Raw genomic sequence first — 23366 nt, 5'->3', positions numbered from 1 at the left:
TTCACTTGCTGCTACACATTTTGCTATTTCTTATTCTACTAGGGAGAGTATTCACATAAACAGAATCGCATTGAAGAATATGTTTTCACTAGTAAGAAACTTCTACGACCTGCTATTACACATTTTGCTACTTCTTATCCTATTATGCAGAGTACACATATAAACAAATGAGCATTGAAAAATATGTTTTTATTTACAGAATTTCAAGGTAGTTGTTATTATACTAAAAAACCTAAAGGTAAAGAGGTAATGTGTATTGTTACTCAAGCTGAAATATTTTTTAAGACAATTTCATATATTTTTCACATCATGCTACCTTCAGAGAAAGCATTGAGAGTTGTTGATTCAAATGAAAAATCAATTATGGCATTTATGCATAATTATATGAAGAAAACAGAAGAAGAAATAGCTTACAATATGGACAATGATGTCCTCAAAGATGATGTCCACATTTTCATTATGATAATGATGATGTCCTTAAAGATATAAGAATAAAGGTTGAGTTAATGAAGTGCTTGGAAACTATAGTGTCTACTATAAAAGAATGATGCAATATTCTAATTCAACTTGATTCATATGATAATGAAGTTAGTGAGTTTGGCAAATCATTAGCAATTGAAACAAAAAAAGAGAAAATATCATCATACACTATTTTTTCATTGTTCTGAATTATGAATTTATGATTGGATCAAATGATATAATATAAATTATTCTTTTTACGTACTTTTGTCAATTGAGTGGTGGAATATATTTGGCAATGATACAAAATAATTGAAGAATTTTGCTGTGAGAATTATCAATCTTACATTTATTACATCATGATGTGAAAGTAATTGGAGCTCATTCTCTTTGGTAAATAAATAAAACTTTCAAATCATTTATTGTGTTACCATTCACATGTTTTTTATACTTGTTAAATGATTAACTTATGCAATTGCATGATAGATACATATAAAAAGAAGAAATCACCTTGAGGGGAAAATTTAACTTTTTAGTTTTTGTCATGTATAATATGAAGTTGAATAAAAGAGAAGTGAGAAAGAAAAATGCTTAAGATCCATTGTGTTGATACTATTGATTCATATGATGAATGCATTGTCAAACAAGAAGAGTCTGCTTTACCATCTTTCATTAGATTCTGCTTTATCCTTATTGCACTCATATGCTTATATTATTGTTCACCAATACTTGCTATTTGCTTTTTCTCTTGGTTGATATTATCATCTCAATCTTGTTATTCATAGTTTTGGTTATTCATTTTTGAATGTTAGTAGTGTGCACCAATTATGCAAGCATTTTTATATTGCTAACACTGTGATAGGTCGAGCCATATGCCAATTATGTAGGCAAACATTGTATCTATTTGGATTTACACGATTTACATGTGTTGTGTATTGTTCCTTATTGATATGGTTATTATTTTAGTTATTTTTTTCAAACATGTCATCATTTTATAAATATTATATAATTCAAAAAATTGTTTATAAAGCTTACACTTCAATTAGCACCTTGTCTTGCCTCACCTCACTAGAGGATGAACATCTTGCCTTGCCTTATCACATTTGACAACTTTGTGTTAATCTCCTGCTCATCCAAAAGTGAAAGCTTTATTTTATTGTTTAAAAACCGGAAGGCACTAGCCAATTGCCTTTAGGAAATGAAAAAAATAAAAAATTTATAATTGAAAACTTTTCGTAAGTATAAAAATTTATTATTTTTAAACAACTAAACAAAATAATATGCAAAAAACCATACATGGATGTATATTCATATTTATACCAAACATAATTTCACTAAGACATAACCTAAAATGAGCCAGAAATGATACCAAACTTTCATAGGGCCACTAATGTGACACCCCACTTTAAAAATTTAGTCCTATAACTAAGATTGTGAAGAATCTTGGGAGATTTATAAAGTTGGTTGTTAAGTGATTACTTGTACTGATTCTTAACATTTTTTGGTTGGAACCAAAACTGCTAGGGAACGGGGTAGGATCCATCAGATCAAGAGCCCGAGCCCATTATGAAAGTGAGAAATAGTGATATCATAAGTACACTGGGACCTAAGGTCTCACATGCACGAACACATGTGAATTAAGGGGGGTGGATTGTAGCACCTTGCTTTCAAAGTTTAGTTTTATATCTAAGATTGTGAAAAATCTTGTGGGACTTATAAATGAAATTAATTATTAAGTAATTGGTTGTCATGGTTCCTAATGTTTTTTAGGCTAGAAGGAAAACTGCTAGGGGATGGGTTCAGATCTATCGAATCAGGAGCTTCTGCATGGTGTAGGAGTGAGTTGGGTCATTGCACGAACACATGTACATTAAGGAATGTGTATTATTACAACATACTTTCGAAGTTTAGTTTTGTATCTAAGATTGTGAAAAATGTTTGGACGGATAAAGGGAGTTGTTAAGTGATTGGTTGTCTAGTTCCTAGCATTTTTTGGAGCTAAAATTGAAAGTACTAAGGGGCTGGTTAGGACTCGTCAAACTAGAAGTCTAAGCTTAGTGTGGGAATGGGCTGAGTTGTTACAACTAACAATACATATATGATTCCTACATCTAATAAAATGCCTTATTAGGTAATTTATACTCTAAACAAGTATCAAAATAAAAACCAAAATAAGTAAAAAAGTGAAGGTGGTGCCACTTGGTCCAAGGGAACTCGATCTTGGGTCTTCACTTGCAAAGTTAATGCAAGGGGAGACCTAGCCCCTTTCCTACTTAAGCATGAGACACACACAACAAAGAAAGCAATTTAGCTATTTCTAGAATATACAATATGAAGAATCTAGTATAGAGTTTAAAGGTATGAAAAATTACAAAATACTACCAAGATTTGTGGGATTTACAAAATATTATGCTCAATTTTTGAAGAATAAAAATACATTGCTTAGTTAGCAAATTAGTTCACAAATAATCATTTTGGACAGAAAACGTTAATGGCCTATATAGCGAAGTAAATGGCTTTGACCTATAACATAAAATAAAAAAATTTCATCCTCCAATTTTGAAATTAACTGACATGTTTTTTCTTTGTTTTTTTGTCCACGCGGTGCTTGTCTCTTTGAATCTAGTTTTTCAGAACTATCTTTCTTACTCCTTGAATTGGCTCTGCAAAACATCACATTTGCTTTCTCGAAAATACACTATACAGCAAGAAATAATTTTCAAAAGTTTGAAATCCATCCTAGTTCATCAAACAGAGGAAGGAAAAAGGGACATTGCTAAAAACTTCAGAATTCGTCGTCCCACCCCGAGGTGTGAGACAAGAATCCAATGGTGAAAAATTTGCCCATTAGAGAGACAGTGCATCAAACGACACCACTATCAGCTCCTCCCACACCTCTCCGCTAGTGGCTGCTCCTCTAGCAGCACAAGCCTATCATTGTCATGAAGTGTTCACTTTTAACTATGGCTATTCCTCTCCTCTCTTTTTCATATTTTTTCCTACATAAAAAATTGAATTTCAGAATAACAAAGTGTTAAAGAAAATATGAAGAAGAAGAAAAGGAAAGGAAGGGAAAAAATAGAGAAAGAAGAAGAAGGAAAAACCAAGGAAGGAGGGGAGAAAAATGGGGAAAAACTAAATGATGGGGAATGAAGAATAAGGAGAAAGAAGCAAAAAAGAAATGTAGAAGGATGAAGAGGAGGAGGAAGAGAAAGAAAAATGACCTTTCAACCAACCCATGGTGAATGGCCTTCCGGAAAACCCACTTGCATTTGCACGACTAACATACCAACTGCACCATTGTCTTCTCTACCCCACTAGAAACTCACATGCTCTATGATTGGGTCTTCTCCTCTAACCTAAAGTAATGGTTGCTGCCTATGTTTCCTTGCTCTGACATGTCCTTGTGGCCGAATAGGCCACAAAGATGAAGGGTATGATAAAACGCTCAAATCATTGAGCAAAGAGTGAAAAATTCACTTTTCAAATCAAAAAATGTGATGAAACAACAATGGTGATTCTGTCACCACAATTTTCGGAACTCAAAACATATTTGTCAACACTAGAACATTGGTTGAAAAGAATAATTAAAGGAATCAACTGAAAAAACGAACATCAATAGAGACAAAGAGAGAGAAAAAGACAAAATTAAGAAAACGAGCGATCACATGATGTTTATGTGGTTTATTGAAAGCACCCTACAATTTTCAAGAAATTTCAAAAAAACTCAAAATACTTTTAAAACAACTACATTGTTGCCACATGAATTTTTATAAAAGTAAAAAAGGATATTACATTCGAACATTTCCAAATTCTCTCCATGCAGATCCATGAAGCAGTAGGTCTTGATTTTGGAAAAGCTCGTCCACTCAAAACATACATGGTCTTATTTCAATAAATGACATTCTCTTCTCAATTCAAGTAATTCTAGATTCATGATCCTGTAATTTACATGCCAGAAACTTGATTCTAGGGGAGCAAACTATACTTGGAGTTCCATTGACCCCACCTCCTCAAGCCATGTGAATCCCACTGAAACTTCAATATGCCTTCTTGGCTTCTCACTGCATGATGCTGACCCTACTCACCTACCAGCCTCATGCCCATCAACAAGATCCTATTACAAAGCCACTCTTTCTTGACTTTCTAAATGTTATTGTCATCAATAGTATAAGCATCAATCACATATGCCCTTTTACCTCTAGGAGAATGAGTGTTGTCAATGCCAGCAGACCCTGTCCCTCTATCTTTCGTGTGGAGGAGGACGATGAAGTAACCACTTCGTGGGAACTTTGTCATCAACAAATATACATACTATATTTTTGAAGTCTTAATGGGGCCAATGATTTGTTGCATTGTTTCCTTTTATGCTTCGATTTACTCCATCAATGATTTGGAATTGAATTACTCAGTGAAGAAGGTTTTAGTTTTTTTGTCTTTTGGGGGATCAATCGCTTGCTATGTCATTGATGTGGAGCACTTATGCATTTTGATTGTGGAGCAAAGATCAGTTGCTATGTTGTTTGTCTATGTACCACCAACACCATATTATTGTTCCTTTTCCTCACAGCAAATGCAGCAACATGATGACAATAATTCCACCCTTATGACATTATAGGTGGAAGCAATGGAGGCACTTTTGGAGGTGGTAGATTGTAGTCTCAGCTGCCTTTCCAATGACTAAGAGAACACCCACTTTAAGAACCAATTGAAGTTTCCCCTATTTTTGAAGTAGGAGTTCCTTGAACTTTTGTTTACCTACTACTTTTTTGTTCACCCTCTTTCTTTGTGTAACAAGATTTTACTATAACCAAAGTTAGTTCATCTATAAACACAAATTTATGGTCTTTGATACAAGAAAAAGAACGGGTGAGATAGAGAGGGAATATTTTATTCAACATTTCAAAGCTGAACCATATGTTGGATAAGAGTTCAAAACAGGGTGACAAGATTAAAACCAAATGTGATGAAGTAAAAATCAATCCAAATCCCTGTCAAACCAACAACAAGCTAACCAACATAGAGAAGATATCTAAGTGTTAAGTTTGTAAGGTTCCCCCTTCAATATAAGACCTAAACATCAAATATTATATCCATCCCAAGCCCACCGACATTCAATGAGTCTCCTCTGAATTATTTTTTCCCAGTCTATTGCCTAAACGTAGCCTAGGCAGCTTGACTAGCATTGGCCCTACGTTCTACCCCCTTGCTAGCATCCCAAGACCAACCCTAGACCCATAGAGCCATTGTCTCTAGTCATGGTGGCCTAAATGTTGCGAAGGCTCCGAACTCTTTAACTCATGTTATGGACCATGGTCACCCTTGGTGCTGCACGAGAGGTGGAGGTGAAGCCACTCCTTTCAACCCACCCCCAGGGTCCAAGGCTGCTTATTCCAACTTGAGTGTCGTATATGCCACCGTTTGCAGTTTAGAGGAGTAGAAACTACGGGAATCCAACTGGGAATACACCATCTTTGCAAAGCTGGTCACCCTTGGCATTCATTTTATCATGCTTACGTTGCCAACCCATGGCCCCAACCACGTCTTCCCCTGAGGGCATGCCCACACACAGATTTCCTTGGCCCACATGATGGGCATCTGCTCAACGCACGACCAACCAAGGCTAAATTAAGTCCAACCACTAGTCAATCTACGAACCCCAGAGCTCCTAAGCACTACAAACCATATCAAGGGCATTTAAACCCTTGGGACCCACCTAGTTTGTCCAACATTCAGCTGCCAAACCCCAACTCTCCTCAAGTCCAACTATTGCAACTTTTGGCCTATGCTAAGAGTATCTTCTTTCTTCTCCTTATTTTAAATTTCCTACCTCTCCTGTTTAGTTTGGATGCCATGAATCATTCACATGCATGTTCTTTCATACCTATCCTCTAGACTGTGTTGGGTATTATTTGATCCAAGTTTGACTAGATAGACATTTGTAATCTCCCATATGAGTGGGGTTATCCAACCATTGGATCATTGGGAGTACGAGGTCTAAGCACTAACGTTATGTTAAGGAGAGGAAAGCCCACATGACAATGATAAAAGAAAACTTTTTGGCATAAAGCTATGAGAGATCTCTAAACTTAACATATTCCTGATCTATAACACACTTATAGAGGTGAGAGACACAAATAATAGAAAGAACATGATTCAATATTAAAAAATTAACCATGAAATGAGATCACCACCACTCAGCTGGCTCCTAAAAGCATAGATGATATGGCAACATAATTGTTCAAGATAGAAATTGATTTCAAAGGATAATCAAATATGGACCGATGCATAAGCTGACCCTAGAAGCATCTCTATATGACATATGTTCATCCCAAACAACATAGCAAAGGTGGAAAAATGAAGTTTTGATTGAAGAAAGTAAATTTAAAAGGGTGTACCTTCCAATCAAATTGCTAGTAATTATACTCCTAATATACTCCTTGGGATTGAATGCCTAATACTAAGATGGAAAAAACCAGTAAAATAAAGACGACTCATATGAACCAAACCTTTGTTAGCTGGAAAGAAAAAGAAACTTGTTTTTGTGAAGAATCCAGCCAACAAGTGACTGGATCTATCTTTCCCGTCAGTTGGATACATAGGCCATTGGCCATGAGATTCTTAAATTATGAGTAAATTAACCAATGGAAATCTGCCCCAATACATGCACATATGACATGAAACATGTAGGAACCAAAAGCAAATATGCCTACCTAACTACAATGCAAAAACCCTAGGTGGGGTGGATGCAAGTCCTATAATCCAAACAAGAAGGATATTTCAGAATTGGTTGAAAAGACTGATGCTCTCCAATCTTGATCAATAGAAAAACCTTCTCTTTACAAATTCAAGGAAGAAATCTTCCATATTTTCAACCTCTAAGGTCCATGGATCGTAGTCAAGGAAAAAAAAAAGAATAGAGAGAAGATGTTTTCCTTCTCTAAGGAATGATGCAAAGGATATTCTTGAAAGACCTGCAAGATCAAGGGTTTTGAGTTTCCTCTCAAGGTGGACATGAGTTGTACAACCACCTAAACATCTATTACAGTGAAAAATCAAGCCCTAGTTCTGCCTCTTAAAATCATAGGTTTTGCTAAAACTATTTTCTATAAGATTTTAAGACATAATCATAAATGGCACATTTGGGATATTGGCTTGACTCCTCAGGATATGGATCCAAGTCTAGGATAGAATTTGGGGACAAAATTGAAGTGTTTTCTGTAAAAAAATGATGATTTTGCCCCTAAAGGCCCTGTTCTCACATATTTTCCTTTGATTTGTCTATTTACTCCATGTTTTTTCTCAAATTCAAATCCAAGCTTCACGAAACCTCCCTCAGTGCAATCATGGCCACTGAGGGGGAAGTTCTATAATAAAAGACATTAAAAACACATGAAAATGTGTTTAAAAATAGTATGTCTCATCTATCATCAAAATCCATTATACTTAGTTGTCATTAGTCCTCAAGAAATACTAAGACTATGCAAAACAAAAAGAAACTAATTAAACAAACTAGAAGCACTGCAAAACCTACTTTACAACATCTTAATTAGCCTAAATCACTTTCTCAAAATCACAATTTAAGCATATTCAACATGTTCTTAAACTATTGGGTTTCTCATTAGTGGACAAGCAAGATCCCATCAAGGATTTTAGAGATGACACTCACAAACATCAATCTCTATAATCTTTTTAGAAAATCATTAGACAATTCATAGATACAAGTCCATTTGATTTTATGCGATTGTATTCATTAATTGTACCAAAAATCTATATATCTATGGCACACAATTTTTTTTATATGTTTTTAAAATTTGCAATAATTTACACTTCATTCTTAGGAAATCAAGTACAATATCATTTTTCTCCTTCAATTTGTGCTTATATAATTCTGCACAGATTTTTAACTTCACATTCTAAATAGAGAATTTTTTCTTTTCAGTAATTCATTTTCACTTTTGGGCACCCTTCACCTTTAAACTAAACATGACTTCAACTTGACTTACGAAGCTTAAATAATACTATAGAGTCTAGACAATATAATATTTCAACTTCAGCTACTACGCTTATAAACAACTGTAGGGTCCACTTCATTCTCTTTCACAATGCTATCGGTCCTGAAAAATTTGTGGTTATGTATAGTCTTATTGTGTTAAACCTCATTCCACTACTCGAGAATACCTAATATATGCTTTGAGCATGAAGCATATGCATCAACACTTTTTTTTTTCACTAAAACACCTTAAGTTGGAAGGTGAGGTGCTCCTATCCACAGGTGTATGCTTCCTTGAATTGATGCCTAGAGTTTACATCTCGTGCATATTTTTTTTTAAAATAAATATAATTAATTTTCCTTTATATTTTCACCATAAAAATAAAAACTCTTTTGCCCCTTGGACCCCAAAACCCTCTTTCTCTCTCATTCACATTGTTGGTGATTCAGTTGTTATGGCTATCTGTTTCTTCTCTATTCTTATCGTCATGATTTGTCTCTCCCCTCACCTCCCTTCTATCTCTCTCTCTCTCTCTCTCTCTCTCAATTAACAATGTTCTATTTTGCCACCAATTTTCCCTATTTTGTCTCTATGTGTTTCATGGCCTGAGTGTCAAAACAAGCTCAACATAAATTTGCAACTGAACATTGAGAATCCCACAGTTGCATGGGCAAGCTTGCTAAAATTAAGGTACATTGATTTGGGGAAGTAGTTGGTTCTTTTGTACGTCATTTTCTTCAAGTACTTATGGATGTCATTTTTAACTTCATAACTAAAGGAAACAAGAGTGGACCCATTTTATTATTTAAGGGCTTGGGTGATAGTATCTATAAGATGCTCACATTAGAGGTATGTAAAGTCTATTAAGTTAAATACCCTTTATTTCATACACTTTTCAGGTTTTTGAGAGTGGAAGACATTTTTTGTCCTATACATATATCATTTTGATCAATTTATACCTTGCTTGTTGTCAGTAACTTAGTAAAAGCAGAACCTTTGGTTGTTTACTTGTGTGGAAATACATTTATTGCAACCATCTTATTGTACACTAGTTTACTGAGGATATGAGGTATAATGATCTTAAGGTCATAATTCTCATGTCCAAAATTGTAGAGATATATTATCATCATACTTCATACTATTGAATAGCCCAAACAGTTGGGTCCATAAGCAAGCAAGCAATTGTTAAAAACTTTCTACAACTAAAAAGGGCTAGGACATTGCAAGGCTTTCATGTAATGCAAGTTTAGACATGTAAGAATACATTCATTATTATTTCACACTTGAATGTGAGATCCAGGCTTATGTGAAGGTTTTTAATGGGTTTAGTTGTATCATCGTTTTCTTGTCCAACAAAACATGACTTGGAAGATGAATGTTAATAGTTTTTTATTTTTCATGTTTTTGTTTATTGGTATACTTGTTATTTCTGCTTTTCTATTTTTTTTCATCCATAATATATACCGTACAATTTTGATCCTATAGCTTATGCTCTCATTTCATGATAGGTTCAATGCCTTGCTTCATCTAATTGCATTTGAAAACGTTGAAAACAATGATATACCACGAGCTCTCTTCTTCACATGTATCTACTCCTTTTTTTTGAGTGTTACAATGCCAAACAAACACATTTATTCATATTTAAGCATATGCTCTCATCCCTTTGAGTTTCACGTAAAGAATCATGTGTTGTGTATTAGTTTTAAAAAATTTCCACACGAGACTTCAAAGTTTTTAAAAACATGTTGAATCCTACACACTCCGTACCAAGTTAAAATTGATCTTTTCATTTAGTGGATTTTTAAGAAAATAAAAATCAGACCATAGTTTTTGAGGAGATTTTGTCTCCTCCCCCATATTTAAAATATTATTGTCATCAGCTATACCCCTATGTTTAGGCCTAACTACATATTATGCATGCTAGAAGCAATAAAGATAAAGAAAAAGATAGACACAACTAGACATATGCACCTTGAAGTCTTGACGAACTCATAACATCTCCATCGTTGCTCCATGATCTGATTGCATGTTGCTACCATAATACCTCGGATTGCATGTTGCTAACGTAAGATCCTCAATTGGTTTGTATAGCTAAAATACACTTGCTCTAAAATAGAGAAAAAGATTGTGCATATCTAAGTTGTTAGTAAGATCCTCAATTTGTTTGTATAACTAGAATACATATGCTCTAAAATAGAGAAAAAGATTGTGCATGTCTAAGTTGTTAACAATAAGAAAATCAACTAAAAGAGTAGTTCCATGTCAAAGATTGTGCATATCTTCACAAGCAAGTGGCATGTCTTCCGAAATACCAATGGCTGGATGACATGTCAATAGAAGTTTTCAACATGGTCATGCCCAGAGTGTAACATCTACTCATACAAAGAAATTCCTACAATTTGGTCTCATCATCATATTTAAAATGAATTCAGTCCCACCATTAGAAATCTTAACTTGCCTACTTGTTTATGGGCGATATAAGGTGGATATGTTCTGATGTACGTACCAGTTCTTAAGTAAAGAAGGAACATGCTAATTTCTTGAAGTGCTTCCCTCATCCAAAACAATGGTGTTCCATTTAAAACCTGATGAAATATTGATCTTAATAAACTTCAGCACGACCTTATGGTCATTCATCCTAATGGACTTGGCCTCCACCCATTTGGACACATAGTCCACCACAACAAAAATATATGCATTTAGGAGAATGTGCAAATTATCCCATAAAATATACTCTCCAGGCATAAGAGAATGTCATAACAAATAGCATGAGGGTTAATAACATCATCTATCCCTTTCCAACAACACTAGTCTTCTAGCACCGAGTGCATGACTTGTAAAATTCATAAGCATTAAATCCAGACTATGGCAACTTCGCACTATCTTAAGATCAAATAAGTGGTCTCACATGCAAGTTGGCAAAAATAACACAAAATGGACATATTTTCTTCCTCTAGAATGTACCATCATCTTGATCTTTGGTTTCTTCCAAATTGTAAAGTAATATCTAGTCTACAAGCTAAGATGATCCTTCTTTGCTTTGCTTTACTGCTCAGATGCTCCCAATCACCAAGTTGTTAATGACATTTACACACTGGGAGCAATCCAAAGACCTATTCATCCAAATAATGTTTGTCGATTTATCCCTCCTCACATGATATCTCAATGGTCAAACTGAACATGTGATCTGCTATAGTGTTTTTTGAATTATAATTGTCTCAAATCTTGATATTAACTCATAATAGCATGATCCAATGAAATGGTTTGGACTTAATGTCCTTTTTACTCACCAAATGCTGCAAAGTAACATGATTTAAGTAAGCTATAACCACACTGCCAAGCAAATATGACCTAAATGCCTTCAAGGCAGGGACCACAATGAGTGGCTCCTTCTTCATGGTGGTGTAGTTTCGTTGAGCATAAAAAAAAAACTTTTACTCACATAGTAGATGACATACATTTATGAATGCCGCATCTCTACTCTAGAATGGCTCTGACAACATGATCAAATGCATTGCAAGCAAGTGCTATGTCCATCGGAAACAAGTCCACGCTCCTTTGAATTAGAGACAGACCACATGCTTATATGTAATTCATGCATTGAGAAGAGATGGAGAGCGAGATGTATGCACAACTCAGTTAGGAGCATTCTACAGTAGACAGCCTAACATAGACGAAGAGACGCCATGCAATAGAGATGATGAAGCAGGAGCTATGTTTGTTAGACACGAGACGGTAACCCAAAATAGATTGAAGCCAACATCATCAACATATTGCCATCTTTTCATGGTTGGGATCTTATATATAAGCATGTGGATGAGTTCTTTGACTTGTGTGATATGGTTGGGATAAATAACTTGGGGAATTATGCACTGAGTCTTAACTATTACTATTCTCTCTAGAGAATAAAGCGGAGCACATGCTCAAATCCTTGTATTCAACAGTTAGGATCACAACATGGAATCGACTACAACAAGAGCTTTTGCAGCAATCTTTTTCCATTGGCAAGACAAATCAATTCAGGTGCACCATCACCAGGTAATTTCATGAATTCAGAGCATATGAAGGAACTTTTGAGGAAGTGACTGCACCACCAAGTTGCCACTTGAAAAGTGCTCCAATTAGAGAGGAATAGGCATCTCATGGCTAGACCCCGACAACGTCTTCATAAGCAATTTTTTTCCTAGCCTAGTTCCCAGTTCGTTTTAGCACCTCCACCAAAGCTACAACATCAGCTACCATTTGGAGAGAAACTTCAATGCTAACCAACCACAGGGGCACTAAAGTATTCAAAATTGATTTGATTTCTCATATTATGGCCTTTAAACTTTGAGTTTTGTCCTCCATAACATGATCTGTAAATGAAGCTGTTTGAAGCTAATGCACAAGGTCCTCAAAAAAGAATCATCAACACCATCTATGTTTGTGATGTTTGAGACAAATTATTCCACCACATTGCCTTCCGTTCTCCAGTTAAAAGGAAAAAGATTCCAGCTTTAGTCGTGAGTGGTTGGTGCTGTTTCTCCAACCCCATTCAACTACGCCTTCAGCCAGCTAACCATCGTGCATCATCATCAAGGGCCTCTATACGATAGCCCATGCTTACTGCATTTTCTCCTAAAATGATCTTTCAATAAAAATCATATAATTCTTCGAGCTTGGTATCATGACCCTCAATTGTTTTGCTCAAACTCTAGGCATTTTACCAATGGCCGGCAAAAAATTTATTAGTTTTATCACTATGATTAACGGGGAAAGCATTGAAGGAAAACTTGGTCAAAGAGTTAGCAGTTGAAACTCCTTTGCCAACCATTCAAATGCTATAAATAAATTTATAGTATCTTTGCAATTTATTCTTAACAGAACCTTGTGAAACTCACGAGCGAGCCAAACCTCAAAAACAAAAGCCAGAGGCTTAAAAGCTTCTAGCCGAACTATTTTACAAACGAAATCGTTACTGTTCAGTAATTCCTATCACAGTCCTTACCCTTACCCACCATCAAAGTTTTCATTTTATTTTAGGCTCATGAAAAAACATAAAGAAAAAGGTTTCCTTTAAGCAAGAGAACAGTACACTTGACCAAAAGTGTACACTTGATCAGATGATCGAAGAAACAAGCTGAGAACAAGCGTGTCTGCCTTCATAAGCAAATCTTAAACTAGTTCACGAGTATGAAGTAAAGGTTCCGTCGGCTTGTGTACAAGCACTTGAAGAAAATTTTAAAGGAAAATACAAAAGCCATCCGTTTCATGTTATCAAGCTCATTCATTCGTACAATAACTAGCTCCCAAATTAACTGTATAAAAGGTATGCTAACATCTACGAAAAGAGTCAATAACTTTCATATACAATAAAAATTAAGAATTAAGACTTCTATTCATAAAATGAATATTTTATATTTCGATTGACTACAAGTAGTTGTGTCTTCCTCGGCTCTCTTTTGCTTTTCTCAAGTGAACGTACCCCTACCTGAAAGAATTCAAAACTGAAAACATACACATGATACAGACGGCTGAACTGCATAACTGCACATGTGCTTTTAGTCTGAATCCGGATCACCATCTACAATATCCGGAAGGCTCTCTGAGTCTGATGACTGCTTCGCAAATTCTTCGCTGTTATATGAAGAAAATCTGTTAAAAAATAGGTCTTCAGAAACAATATCCGAAACTCCAGCTGACACCACAGCTTCTTTTGATGGTGAAGATACTGGCTTTAGCGGCTCCATGCCCTTCGACTCAGCACCTTCAGTTTCACCTGAATTGCCTTCTTTCATATGAACTGGTGGTTGCAGACCATGGCCCTCTAGCTCCTCAACTGCACTCTTATCCGCAGCTGTGGCATTTATAGCCACTTGTGTTTGTGGCACTACAATTAAGCTAGTGTTTCTGGTGTTTTCCTTCAAAATGCCCTCTGCATCCACAACCAAACAGCATTGTGTTTTTTCTACTGTGTTGAGTTTAAACGTTGTAGATTCAGTCTGACAATCAACTTGGACTTCTTCGCTGTTATAAAGGGTGTCAGTGTCATTTTCTTCCATATCTGCCAACCAACCCATACATAACTTGTCATCTGGATAAATATCAGCCGCGTCAATTGGGAGATTCCGCTTATCAGGTTTTTGCATGCTTGGACAGTTCATTCCGGGAAATTTTGATTTTTGTTCTTGGGAAAAGGGAACATGAGATTTCCTATTTTCATTAACTAGCAAATCAAACCTCTGACTAAAGTCACCATTGCCACCAAGAGGAGGTGAAATTAACTGAAGAGAACGTGGATGAATAAGAGAGTCCAAAGCCAGAAGAGCGTGTGCACAGAAATCTGCAATCTGGGTCCCTGCTTCCTGCTTACCTGCAACCATCAAGCTGTCAGTACTGTCTAAGACTTATGTTAAATGAATATGGCAAAACATGCTCCAGCACTTCCATTTAGTTGGCTCACACCAACTGTTAATAAGGAAATCCTGAATAACATGCATTGTTCCCTTCTAATAAATGCAACCAAATGCTGCACGCCTGCACCTTCTCAACTGGTTTGAAAACCACTAAGTTATTTGGAGGTGAACAGGAGTTTAGTTTTGGTTGTCCCATAATGCAAAACCTGTATTCACTTCTCTTGCCACTAGGAAAGTCTTCGCCTGCTTCAACTTCAAAAGAGGGGTATGCACCCCATAGACTGAACTCCACATCTCCAATTTGGAGGCCTTAGACCAAACCCAAACGGCCAGACTGGAGCCCTTGGGTCACTGGTCAGAAGCTGTACTTGTGTACTAAAATTTTCCATAGTATTCTCAAATATTTGAGTCTCTGTGTGAGAAAGAGAGAGGACAAAGTAGATGATTCATCTGATTATCATATATCAAGAAAAAATGGTTGAAGTTGCAAAAGAATAACCTTTACGGAAAAGTGCAAGGCCGTATGACAAATATGGTGGCCTATGAGTGCATGGAGAAAGCAAAGATGCCAACAGTGCTTTAAGTGCAGCAAGCTGAAAATCTGCCCAGCTAAAACTTCTATCTTCCATAATAATGTCAGAATCCACATATGACCAGCCTTCCTCACAAGCTCTGGAAGCCACACGCATCAAGAGAAGATCAACATCTGGCCTCCAGCTCTGGGAACGTAAAGAGCCACCCTTGTATAATCATAGAAAAATGTTGATTTCAGTGAAATCAGTATCAACCTCAAAGAGAAACACTAGTAAACAAGAAAAGAAAAACCCACCTAAGGCTGATGTATATGCAATATCAAGAATTTTCGTCACATTTTCAGATTTACACAGTATGAAATTGTGCCTCCACAAATATGAATGGAGCAAGCAACACAGGCCTTGGCTCTCCACGATTTAAACTAAACAATTTAATTTAGATGGTCGTCACAAGACAATTACCTGTCCTAAGAGGCATGTAGAAATAACAAAAGGTGTAAACATTGTACTCAAAATGAGTATATGAAAGGTAAAACCATCAGGAAACGTGAAATAAGCCAGCTGTTAACTTAAAAAAAAATGTGTATTTACAAAAACATGCGCCAGGAAAAGACAATGGCTCTAGCATTACATGGTAGAGTAATGCACAAAACAAAAGCCCTTTTTTTGCAGTAACCAAAATTATGCATGATTTTAACCACGGTGGATATACTGGAAAACAAGTTTCGAATGGTCACAAAAATCAGACAGCTGAAACTACACACACAGTGAAACTGAAACTTTGACAATCTGTATTGTGAGAAGCACCAAGGTATGGTAGGCAGTACTCATTGCTTAGGCTGAAGGCGTCTAGCTAAGTCACAGGGGTTGCGGGTACGGCACACCAGTTTTGAGAATTATGGGTACAAGGGTACGACAGAGCATATACATAAATATATACATTATATATATAATAATCCACAAAAGTTCTCAAAATTAAAGGAAAGGGAGAGAAAAATTATAGAATCTATGTGGTCCCCTACATGTGTCATCGTACCCGTGTACAGACACGGGTACTTGGCCAAATCATATGTGCCCGTGTGACATAGCTCTTTTGTTGTCATTTACAAAAGGATATTCATTTTATAATTTTTTTTCACCGTCTTACTTTTAAAAATCTCTTTTTATTACAATAAGAGGCTCTAAAATATATGCATATATGATGTAACACGTGTCACTATCTTGTTGAGTCTTTACCATGACGTGGAGCTACTTTAGTAGAAGAATTTGACCCTACATTGAGATAATGCAATTGGACTCGTGCATCCTTTCACTTGCAGCTGAATTTTATGACCAACAGGCATGCTTCGCTCAATCCACGACAAATCTACAACCACTAACAGGTGATCAACGGTTCAAAAACCGCAACCACTTCAAAGTATAAAATATTTGCATACCACCATAAGAAGAGCTTCTATTGCCTGAAGAGCAGATATCAGCACTGAGAAAGGAACATTTGGCTGGTCACTGAAAACTTCAGCTTGCAGTGGATTGGAGTTATCCTCTGGGCCTCCAGAAGCAAGCTTCCTCTTTCGTTTCTTAGTCACATTTGAAGCTTCAGTTACATGTTTTGAAGAAAGCATTGGGAAAGAGATAAACCCACGCCCTTGAATGCCATGATTTAGATCCCTAGATGCGTTATCAATTATATCACTGGCAAAATATAGAGCCATTCCTGGTCAAGCAAAAAAAATTCCAATTCAGTTATTCCAGATCTCTCTTCTGTTAAACATAATTGAGGTTAATACATACAAGGCTACAATCCCCTCGCCAACAAAGGAATTAGAGAATATGAACTGTTTGCATAAAAAAAAAAGTTTCCAAGACTAAAAGAAACTTCCGATACAACTTTCGCATCTGATTCACCAATGAGATCACATAATCTCAAATCATAAGGCTTAATTTCAACAGATTAATTATGAGTAGAATATGAGTCCACATAAGAAAGCATAGCATAATCAAATCCAAGATTAGACAAAAACAGGCTCGCAAGAGAAAATCCATTGTCGAATAAAAGTGGGTGTGGTTGCAAAATGAATGTGCTGGTGCTTGCACCATTTCTCCAAAAGGAATGCAGGCGCAAACACAAACTCTCTCCCTTTTTCTCTCAGACACACACACCCCCAATACAAATGAAGTGAAACTGAGACCATGGTTACAAACTTCAAAATTTTCGAGAAGTTTTCTTCCAGAAGCATTTTTCTTCATATTTTGCATTTCTTAGAAAAATTTCAGGGACTCAAAAAAATATATAACAAATAATAACAAATGAGAGCTAATGAGTTTTCCACGAATTTTGCAACATAATCATCAAAAAAATTCAGCCGTAGTTTTCAAATTCTAAAGAAACAGAAGGAAAATGCACACTGAAGGTACATAATTAAAAAAAAATCTTTTCAAAAAGAACCACAACCTTTTATTTTGACAACATTTTCAAAATATAGTGGTATTTTCCTGTTAATTGTCAGGATAAAAACACATTGTTTTCAAAATAATGCCCTTGTGTGCCACATGGTGCAGGTGCGCGGACACAGGTGCAAAGTGTAGAAACACGAGCACAGAGAAAGAGAATACGAGGAACACGATGTAACATGGAAAAACCCTCAACAAGAGGAAAAAAAACCACGGATGAGGAGGAGTTGGTTGCCCACTAGCCGCCAGACTCTCTCTCTCTTAAGATTTCATTACTTTTAAGGATTAGGGTTACACGACTTAAGTAATGCCCAACAAGGGCTACAAGATGGATCGGGTATGGATCCGGACCCGGTCCCGAGACCCGTCTAACATACTTCAACACTCCCCCTCAAGTTGGGCATACATATCAAACATGCCCAACTTGGATACATTTCTCTCAAACGAAGTAGAGGATAGAGCCATCGTCAGAACATCGGCGGTTTGGTCTTCGGTCTTCATGTAAGGTAGGATTAATTCCTTAGCATCAATCCTTTCACGAATGAAGTGACGGTCAATCTCAACATGCTTTGTTCTGTCGTGTAGAACAGAGTTGTTGGCTAAATTGATTGCAGACTTATTATCATAGTACATCTTCATAGGTCCTTCAATCTTTATTCCAATATCAGTCAGCAATATTTTCAACCATAATAACTCTGACACTCCCATAGCAACGGCTCTATATTCTGCTTCTGCACTAGATCGAGAACATACATCCTGTCTCTTCCTCCTCCATACGACAAGGTTTCCTCCCAAGTAGATACAATACCCTGTAGTAGACCGTCTGGTATCAGCACAACCTGCCCAGTCTGCATCTGAATACCCCTCGATCTCTATAGTCTCTTGTTTCACGTACAAGAGTCCCTTGCCAGGATTTCTCTTCAAGTAACATAATACTCTGTCCACAGTCCAAATGTGCATCAGTAGGAGCATGCATGAATTGACTCAATACATTCACCGCAAAAGTGATATCTGGTCTCGTGAGGGTAAGATAAATCAACTTCCCAACCAGACGTTGATATCTTCCCTTAGCTTCTTCATAAAGGAAGACATTCTTAACGTCAAGTTAGTACATCTTCCACTCCTTCATCACAGCTAGGGACATAACAACTCTAACTGTCTTCATTTTTGCAACGGGAGCAAAGATCTCCAAGTAATCAATCCCATATTTTTGGATAAACCCCTTAGCCACAAGACGAGCTTTGTATCTTTCAACACTTCCATCTGGTTTGTACTTGATAGTATACACCCACTTGGATCCAACCAAGTGAGCCGCCTCAGGAATCTTCACAACTTCCCATGTCATGTTTCTTCTCAAGGCTTCCATTTCTTCTTTCATAGCATCAGCCCACTTGGAATCACTTTGAGCTTCAGCAACAGACCTAGGAATCACAACAAAAAAAAGAGAAGATACAAAACACTTGTAATCCTTGCCAAGTCTGGAATAAGATACAAAATTACTAATCGGGTGTTGAGTACATGACCTGACACCCTTTCTCAGGGCAATGGGAAGATCTTCATTTTTCTTTTCAACCTCATCTTGAGTCTTCGAGGTAGGACTTGGTTCATCCAGAGAAGGAATGGCATTGAGATTGAAAGTAGATCTCGCACCACAAGTCACCTCCTCTGTCCGAGAACCTCGTCTGGAGTAGACCTGTCCAAACAACCGCTGGCCTTCCTTCTCAGTTCCAGGGTCACACCCTTTCTCCCTCTCATGCTCATAATCAACTGTAAGAGGTTCAGCTTTCCTGTAGTCCAAAAAATCTGTAAATTGAATCTCCTGACCCTGAGAATACTCTTCTCCAACCACAGACTTCTCCCCCTGAAGAGGATTCTCACCAAAGTAAGAGGCATGTTCCAAGAAGGTAACATCCCATGTAACATAAACTCGACCAGTGGTGGGATCAAAACATCTGTATCCTTTCTGAGTAGGGGAATACCCAACAAACACACCTTTGATAGACCGGGGATCAAGTTTCTTAACATTGGGACTCTGATTATGAATAAAACACACACAACCAAAAACACGAGGAGGTAGAAGAAACGGTTGACGACTTCCAAGCAGTAACAAATGGGGAGTCCGACCATTCAGCACACGACTGGGCATGCGGTTGATGAGATACGCACTAGTAAGAACTGCATCACCCCAATAGTGTTTGGGAAGATTTCTTTGAAACAGAAGGGCCCTGGTGACATTAAGGAGTTGGCGATTTTTCCTTTCAGCCCCCCATTTTGTGGGGGAGTATAACTACAGGACGTCTCATATACAATCCCCCTTTTTCGAAGAAAATCCTCAACAGACTGACACATATACTCACGGGCATTACCGGACCGGAAGGTTTTAATAGTTCCACCATATTGAGTATGCACAAGGAGAATGAAGGTTTCTATGACATGAGGAACCTCACTGCAATCTTTTAACAAGTACACAAAGGTGGTCCGAGAGAAATCATCAATAAAGGTTATAAAATATTAAAAACCTTGACGGGTAGGAATTCTCGAAGGCCTCCACACATCCGAGTGAACCAAGGAAAAAGCTTCATTAACACAACTAGTTGAAATGGGGTACGAAGCCCTCACATGTTTGGCAAACTGACAAACATCACAAGAAATCAAAGACAAATTCAGAGAGGAACACAAATCTGGAAACAACTGTTTCAAAATCCCAAAAGGTAAATGCCCAAGGCGTTCATGCCAGTACAAGAAGGACTGAAGACAATCTTCTCTTCGCTTTTCTGTCTTGCTGATCGCTGTCATCAGAGCCGTGGCCACACGTATGGGAAGACGATATAGGCCATCAGACGCCAAACCAATCCCAATCCTCTTCCCTGTCACCAAGTCCTGCAAAACACAACGATTGGCAGAAAAAATGAGTTCACAATTCAGCTCTTTAGTAAGTTTACTAACTGACAAAAGATTTAAGGGAAATTGGGGCACATGTAATGCTCCCCGCACATGAAATTTGTCCAACAAGGACAGAGTCCATTCGCCTGCCACAGAGGTAGAGGAACCATCTGCGAGAGATACTCATTCCCTTCCTGAAGATAACTTATACTCATGCAACAACTTAGGGTTACCTGTCATGTGGTGAGTAGCACCACTATCCACAATCCATTCCCCCACAGAAGAGTTACCTGTATCACCAACAACTGCAAGTGCATGATTAGCCTTTGTCTCATCAGATGTCTCGACCTGGTTGACATCGATCCGGCCCAAGTAAGCCCTCAGTTCATGAAGCTGATCAGTAGAAATGGAGACATTTTCTCCACTAGATTTAGGCACCTTAGACACAAGCGTCTTCCTAATAGAAGACCTCCCTTTGTTCCTCTTCTTTTTTGGATGAAGATCCCAACAATAATCCACGGTATGACCAGTCTTCTTGCAGTGAGTGCATCTGCGAAGAGATCTAATATTGCCTCCAGGACCACGACTCACAAGAGCGGATCTCTCATGACAGGGCATGAGATCCCTCTTGCCCTCAGTAGTAACCAGCCTCCTTTGTTCTTCAGTTTCAATACAGGAGTACACATCTTCCATACTGGGCACCTCTTCAGAATTCAGAATCTGGCTTCTAACACATTCAAACTCATCATTCAAACCGGCCAAAACAAGAAACACCCTGTTTTCCCATTCCTTAGCAACATAAAGTGCCTGATCCTGGAGACAATGCCAAGAAATATCAGAATGATAGTCAAGCTCGTCCCACTTGGCTTTCAAAGCTCCATAGTAATCTGCGACAGAAGAGTTCCCTTGTCGAAGTCCATAGACAGTCTTCATTACGTGGTAAGTTCGAATAGCAGTTTTCTTCTGGCCATACATTTGCTCTAAAATCACCCACATGTCTCTTGCAGTCTTCTTCCGAAGAATAAGGGGTTGAAGATCAGCGAAAACAGAGTTGACAATCCAAGTTTTCACTTGATTATCCTCAAGAAACCAAGTGTCCCACATACCCACCTGTCCTTGCCGGTTCAGGGTTCCTGCCATCGATATAGGCAATCCGACCACGGCCAGCAATCCCCATAGTCATAGCGGCCGACCACGTGAAATAGTTCTCCTTTGTGAGACGAAGAGTAATGACCTGAACGGAACATTCTTAGATCTATAAGCCCCGATTTCAGTTTGATTGGTGTTGACGGTCGACGAGGAAGAAGATGCCATAATCTCAGACCAGGCCGACAAAGGGCACGAGCGACGGTAAAACAAGAGAAGCACCAGCGACAACAAAGGGATGAGAGCAGCGTAGACCCAGAGGGCGATGGTGCAGAAGACGACAGCAGGGAGCAGAGCGCGACATCAGGGAGCAGGTCGACGGTGCGGCAGCAAGGGCAGTGACGCCGACGGCGGTGACAGCAGCGTCGTCGGACGACGCAGCAGAAAGGTAACGGCGTCGGCGGAAACGACGACGGTGACAGCAGCGGCGGCGGGTGAAGAAAACTCCACGATCACCAAAAAAGTCTCAATCTCGTGGGCTCTGATACCATGTAGAAACACGAGCACAGAGAAAGAGAATACGAGGAACACGATGTAACGTGGAAAAACCCTCAACAAGAGGAAAAAAAACCACGGATGAGAAGGAGCTGGTTGCCCAATAGCCGCCAGACTCTCTCTCTCTTAAGATTTCATTACTGTTAAGGATTAGGGTTACACGACTTAAGTAATGCCCAACAAGGGCTACAAGATGGATCGGGTATGGATCCGGACCCGAGACCCGTCTAACATACTTCAACACAAAGCATTTTCAAAAACTTGGATGCATGACACGGACACACACACACACACACACACACACACACACACACACATATATATATATATATATATATATATATATATATATATATATATAGATATATAGAGAGAGAGAGAGTAATATAAGATTTGAGCATAGTTACCAATATCATTAATGGGTTTTAAACAGTGGGTTTTTCTTGGGCATTTTTCAGCAAAGCTGAAAAGTCTTGAGTAAAGTTTGGCAATTTATTTAGAAAAGCAAAAAATCCTAAAAAATTACGAAAAAGTAACAAGAATAAAAAACTAACAAGAAAAGATTAAAAATAACTTCATAAAATGATAAAATTGATGTTTTAGTAATGATAAAAATGAAAATAAATAATTTGTCTTAAGCTTTAAACTGTAGCAAAAAATAACATCAAATTAAAGCGAAAAAACCGTGAGAAAACAAGAAAAAACTATCTTGAAGTTTTTTAAATTTGGAAATATGATTTTTTTTTTGTTTCATTGTTTTAGCGTTTTTATCGAATATTTTTTTAAAATAACAGGTTTCTTGTGACTATGATTTTAAGCAAACAAACACATTTATTCATTTTTTATATTCATAAAATACAAATTATTATACAAAAATAGTACCAAAACATACCAAGAATATTACAGAAATGAGTCAGCTGTGTCCCATACCCACACACGTGTCAACATAGGTATGGCACTCTTCCCATAGTGTCCATGTGATAGAGCTGCCCATAGTTGTGACTGAAAAA

The 23366-nt window shown here is 37.4% G+C and overlaps 1 protein-coding gene across 3 annotated transcripts in view; it reads right to left on the bottom strand.

Annotated features, from left to right (window-relative positions):
* Nucleotides 1-13735: 13735 nt before the first annotated feature.
* LOC116257435 (uncharacterized) overlaps nucleotides 13736-23366 on the bottom strand; it is a 47687-nt gene continuing 38056 nt past the window's right edge. For 2 of the 3 annotated variants that reach the window (XM_031634177.2, XM_031634179.2), the window contains 3 exons: nucleotides 16818-17095; nucleotides 15348-15588; nucleotides 13736-14805 (listed from right to left, as the gene is read on the bottom strand). In XM_031634177.2, coding sequence (XP_031490037.1) covers nucleotides 13994-14805; nucleotides 15348-15588; nucleotides 16818-17095 — 1331 coding nt within the window. In that variant the 3' untranslated portion in view covers nucleotides 13736-13993. Of the gene's footprint in view, nucleotides 15261-15347; nucleotides 15589-16817; nucleotides 17096-23366 lie in introns of all 3 variants that reach the window. The other variant, XM_031634180.2, reaches the window with a different exon arrangement.

This window comes from Nymphaea colorata, chromosome 7 (genome assembly GCF_008831285.2).
Source record: "Nymphaea colorata isolate Beijing-Zhang1983 chromosome 7, ASM883128v2, whole genome shotgun sequence".
NCBI lineage: Eukaryota > Viridiplantae > Streptophyta > Magnoliopsida > Nymphaeales > Nymphaeaceae > Nymphaea > Nymphaea colorata.
Note: the sequence above shows the minus strand (reverse complement) of the source record. Positions and strands in the feature narration are given on the sequence as shown.